Source organism: Balaenoptera ricei, chromosome 18 (genome assembly GCF_028023285.1).
Source record: "Balaenoptera ricei isolate mBalRic1 chromosome 18, mBalRic1.hap2, whole genome shotgun sequence".
Classification (NCBI taxonomy): domain Eukaryota; kingdom Metazoa; phylum Chordata; class Mammalia; order Artiodactyla; family Balaenopteridae; genus Balaenoptera; species Balaenoptera ricei.
Window position 1 is genome coordinate 41,540,519 of NC_082656.1, and position 5,863 is coordinate 41,546,381.

General features: G+C 41.6%; 1 protein-coding gene across 1 annotated transcript; it reads left to right on the top strand.

Moving 5' to 3' along the window:
• Positions 1-1,565: 1,565 nt before the first annotated feature.
• Positions 1,566-3,030, top strand: LOC132352277 (serine/threonine-protein phosphatase 2A 56 kDa regulatory subunit epsilon isoform-like). The gene is given in 2 exon segments (XM_059902640.1): positions 1,566-1,765; positions 1,767-3,030. Coding segments are annotated over 2 exon segments (1,137 nt in total). The 5' UTR covers positions 1,566-1,610; the 3' UTR covers positions 2,749-3,030.
• Positions 3,031-5,863: the final 2,833 nt, after the last annotated feature.

Below are 5,863 nucleotides of genomic sequence, written 5' to 3' on the forward strand. Positions count from 1 at the left end.
GCCCCATCTGGGCAAATGAAGACCCCAGAAATCCGTGAATCAGCTCATGGACTTAGCCTTTGGAGTATTCAGCAATAAAAATAGGGATGAAGAGGCAAAAATGATTCAGGAACAACAGTGAAAGGCACAAATATTGGGGGCAGTACTAACTCCTGCACCACCTCATGGTTACTCTCCCTTCTGGGGACTCATGGCAGGGATAGGATAAAGGAAGCCTGGATCAGAGCCACTGTCCTGCCAAAAAGAGATCTAATTTAAATGTGACCAAGAGGACCACTGGAAGGATGAATGCCACCTGTATGGGCAAAGTCTACTGACCCTACCCAATATACAAACAAGAGGGCCACTGGAAGTGGGACTGCCCCAGTCTCGAAGGGGACACAGGGTTTCCAAGGCAATAATAGCTAAGAAGACCAAAGACTGACAAGGCCCAGGACACTCCTTGGCTCCCAAAGGACACCTGGTCATTTCTCCTGAGAAGGCTAAGGGAACCCTTGATGCGGTAGGTAGGAAAGTTAGATGCAGCCTACACTGTGCTAACTGATTTCCCTGGACCCTTGTTCCCAGTTCTATATGATAATGGGAATCAATGGAAGGCCCCAAACCAAGCAATTCCCCACCTCAGCTGCTTGCTAGGAAATTTGACCTTTGCACATCATTTTCTGCTCATATCTGAGTGCCCCATCCCCTATTGGGAAGGGACTACTTGCTTACTAATTTCCAGATAATAGTCCAATTTGGAGACCCTCACAGAGAGAGCATCCACCAAGAAAAATAATTGCTCTTGACTGTGGGAACCTACCTCAGTCCCTAATCAGAGGTGGTTTCCACTCCATAATGTTCCTCAAGTGAACCCTGCTCTCTGGAACACTGAGGTCCCTGACAGAGCTAGTATCTCTGGCAAGGCTACCTTTAAGAGTGGGAACACATGAGGCTGAAGGCAAGCCTCCTGAGATCAAAGGCCAAGGTGAGGGCCATAATTAAAGAACTTTTTAGGCCAGAAGGTTCGGTTGCGCGTGTGCCATGGACTCAGCTGAGCTGCCCGGTGATATTGATAATAGGAGAGAGAAAGGGGCATTGACGGGGACCCACCGCGGGCACCGAACGGCGGCTCTGGCAGCGGCAGCTCCAGCCCCAGCGGCTCCCTCTTCTCCTTCCTTCTCCTCCTGTTGCCGCTGCGGATCCAGTCTTCTTCTCTCCCTTTCCCCCTCCCCTCGTCGTCGCTGCAGCCGCCGGGTCCGGGGCAACGACCAGAGGCGCCGCCCGCCGGGAATGTGAGCGAGGAGCCACCGGCGGAGCCGCAGCGGGGTCGGTGCCGATTTGATGGGACGGGCCCGCGGGGGAGGATCGTGAGGCCGCCGCCACCGCCGCCGCCGCCGGAGCGCTGAGGTTCAGGTCCGGCCGTGAGGCCTAGAGGCGCCGCTGCCGCGGAACCGGAGGGACGCCGCGCCGGACAGCCGTCGCCCCGGGCTCCCTGCTGCTGTCCGGACCTCCCCCCGCACGCCCCGGTCCCGCCCGCTGCCCCCCGCTGCGGCCCTCTCTCCTGTCTCCCGCCCCTCCGAAACCACAGATCATCTTCGGATTCTTCTCCAGAAGCTTCAAGTAGGGATATGTCCTCAGCACCAACTACTCCTCCATCAGTGGATAAAGTAGACGGATTTTCTTGGAAGTCCGTCAGAAAAGCCAGACAGAAGAGGTTGCAAAGTTCCTCACAGTTTAGGTCTCAAGGCAAGCCTATTGAGTTAACACCTCTGCCGCTGCTAAAAGGTGTCTTGCAATATATTCAGAACTCTCCCTCCTAGTGACAGCAATGAATTTGATCCAGAAGAAGATGAACCTACCCTTGAGGCATCGTGGCCACACTTACAGCTTGTATATGAGTTTTTCATACGATTTTTGGAAAGCCAAGAATCCCAACCCAGCATTGCCAAAAAATACATAGATCAGAAATTTGTATTACAGCTTTTGGAGCTGTTTGACAGCGAAGACCCTCGGGAACGGGACTACTTAAAAACAGTCTTACACAGAATTTATGGCAAGTTTCTTGGTCTTAGAGCATTTATCCGAAAACAGATTAACAATATTTTTCTAAGGTTTGTTTATGAAACAGAACACTTCAATGGTGTAGCTGAACTGCTGGAAATATTAGGAAGTATTATCAATGGCTTTGCTTTACCTCTTAAGGAAGAACACAAACAGTTTCTGGTGAAAGTGTTGATACCTTTACACACTGTCAGGAGCTTATCACTCTTCCATACCCAGCTGGCATATTGCATAGTACAGTTTCTGGAGAAAGATCCTTCACTCACAGAACCAGTTATTAGGGGATTAATGAAATTTTGGCCCCAAACATGTAGTCAAAAAGAGGTCATGTTCCTTAGGGAGCTGGAAGAAATATTGGATGTGATTGAACCTTCACAATTTGTTAAAATCCAAGAACCTTTGTTTAAACAAATTGCCAAGTGTGTCTCTAGCCCCCATTTTCAGGTGGCGGAAAGGGCACTCTATTATTGGAATAATGAATACATCATGAGTTTGATAGACGAAAACTCTAATGTCATCCTTCCCATCATGTTTTCCAGTCTTTATAGGATTTCAAAAGAACATTGGAATCCGGCTATCGTGGCATTAGTGTACAATGTGTTGAAGGCGTTTATGGAAATGAACAGCACCATGTTTGATGAGCTGACAGCCACATTCAAGTCAGATCGTCAGCATGAGAAAAAGAAAGAAAAGGAGAGTGAATAATTGTGGAAAAAACTGGAGGATCTGGAGTTAAAGAGAGGTCTTAGACGTGATGGGATAATTCCAACTTAACAAAAATAATGACAACAACCTTACTAACCTGTGGAGTCACACATTTATGTAGTAGAAGATGGAACAGCAGTTTTCTGTATTGTGCAACTTTACAGTAGATTTCACATTTGTTTCATTATTACAACAGCACTGTATATACCTGTCTCTAAGTAAAGGAAAAAAAAAAAATAAGGACTTCAGTCCAAAGTTTGGACAGTAGATGGACTTCTCAGAACTTGGTAAACATAATCATTGTTCTAACCCCCTTTAAAAAAAAAAAAAAGCAGTCTTCAAAGATCTGTCAATGAAATTTGTATATTAAAATTCCATTTTTGGGATTTCCTTATTTATCATTAGCAGAGAGTATGAAACAATTTTCAAATGTGAACTATCTTAAATTTAGCTTGTCTTTCTGCTAAGTTGTTAAGTGTATTTATAGTAAAGGAAGGGAAAAAAAAGACTGTCATTTCCTTATAAGTTTGTATAACATCCTCCTCTGGGTAACTTGACTGTAATTTGACATCTTTTCCTTTTGCACATCTTCATGAGTTGAATGTCCACGTGGAATGGGGCCGTGAATTATAAAGGTCCCTGATAAAAGTTTTGTTCACTGGAGTGAACATCTTTCCAGTAATCAGGTAGTCCTGGTACTCCTTTAGTTTTAAAATTAGGAGTAAAAGAGAGCAGGTGATGAACATAGTAGGGAAGGGAATTTTGGATTCACGCATCAGTTTATGGTGACTCCAAATCAATGTCTTGAATCCTTTGAAAACAGGCACTGGGACATCATAGGGTTCAGTACCTGACCAGTACTAGTTATGTACGTCATTGAACACACAAACCAGAGATGTTATAGAAATGTCAGAAGACATACTTTTAGACCATTTAGAAATAAGGAAGACAAACACTAAACAGTACAACCATGAAATTGATCACCAAGATTGCGAATCTAATTGGGAATAGAATTGAGCAAACAGCTTGGACTGTTTGGAGTTGTTGCCTTACTTTTTAATATGTATTTATAAAGTATTCCAGCAAAAGAAGATGAAGACTCTGGGAAAAAAAACAAACGTATTACAGTGTTTTTTGTAGATTCTCATTCTATATCCCATCACAGCGCCAGCCCTGTTTTTAGCCAGAAAGGATTCAGGATAAACATTATTATGCATTCTGAATTGAATGCGTATTCCTAACTACTGTATTTGTTACCAAAAGTGGTTCTACAAATGCTACTGAAAAAATCTGGAAATTCCTAATGTCCTGAGTATTAATAATAAGGTTTAAAAATGCTTTTATTTAAAAAAAAAAAAAAAAAGAACTTTTTAAACCCAGGGAGAATACTCAAAAGTGTTTGTTAATGAATTTCCAAAATGGGAGGCCACTGGTCTGACTAAATTAACCATAGCTGATATTCAGAACTTGTTAGGAATTGGGTGGGGATGCCTTCTCTCCTAAGCTGAATAAGAGAAAGTAAAGCATTCCAACATAGGTGAATGGGTGTTTCAGTCCTTTGATATCATTGAGCTGGCCACTCAATTCTTTGTGGGGTGGGGGGGAGGGCAGAAACTGTCCTTGTTTTACAAATCTAGTCTTTTCAGGACCAGAGGTGTAGCTCCAGGAATAATCCATAGCTCACCAATTTTTTTTTTTTTTTTTTTTTACCATTTCTCAAACCTCCCCAACTTATCTTAAGAGGCTTGTAAGTATTGAGAAAAAACAAAACAAAACAAAACAAAAATTTCTTTTTTCTGACCTTAAGGGAACAAAGTCATCCTCCTAGGAAAAATTTGCCTCTCTCTTCCTATGCCTTTAAAATGCAAATATTATAACTGGTCCTCTTTAGGAACAATCATGTCCCACGTCTTTTTATAATGCAAATTTCAGAAAAATGGGTAGGTAATTTAGAACTTCACTTGTCAAGAACAAACAGAAATCTTAAGTATCTTTCCCATAAATACTAGTAAAAATGATTTCACCATCTAGACAGGTGCCTTGATTTGTTTCATCTGCCAGAAATCCAATTGAATCCAACCTCTTTTGTAAGGGATGGGTTTTACATTGTTGTACCTGACTCATGGCTGAAATTTTGGAACGGGAAATATGAGCTCTTTGTTTATGTATTTCTATGTATCTTATAATACTTCTTTTGTACCTAGGCTTACTGAAGGTCAAATAAGACCTTATATCTGTTGACATATTTTGTCAACATGGGAAGTATAGTAAGCCCCCTACATATGAATGAGTTCTGTTTCCAGAGCACGTTTGTAAGTCCAATTTTTTTGTAAGTCCAACAAAGTTAACCTAGATACCCAACTAACACAATCAGCTATATAGTACTGTACTGTAATAGGTTTATAACACTTTTCACACAAAAAACAAACACAAAAATAAACCATTTTTAATCTTATAGTACAGTACCTTGAAAAGTACAGTAGTACGGTACAACAGCTGGCATACAGGGGCTGGGATGGAGTGAACAGGCAAGAAGAGTTACTGACTGGAGAAAGGAGAAGATGTAGGAGATGGTAGAGCTGAAGGATCATTAGCAATAGGAGATGGACGGCAAGTTGCAATTTCACTCACGCCTGACGTTAATGGAACGCACGTTCGCATCTTTAAAAGTTCACAACTTGAAGGTTCGTATGTTGGGGACTTACTGTAAATGTAAATGATATAAGAGCTTTTAGGTAAACTCTATAAGAATAATTATATTTTTGGAATGTCTATCTAAAATAGTCTCTCCAGATTTTGGTAACTTTAAACTAAGTTAAATGGTGGTAAATCATCGACTATCTGGGTCATTTCAAATAGGACAAAATGTTGGAATATTAATTACTGGGTGGGTCTAAGTTTGTCTACCTTTGTCTTCTTAGGAGAGGAAAACTAAAAAATAAGTTTTCCAGTCAGGAAATGTTGTTATGACAAACAGTTTACAGTTATTTGCTGCTTGCTAGAGATCAAGGTTTTTAAGGATTAAAAGTATAACATGGGTAATTAAAGCTACTAAAAATAAGAAGTATTTCAGTATGCCAGGGAAGTAAGATATGTTTTCAGTAAAAGAAGGTAT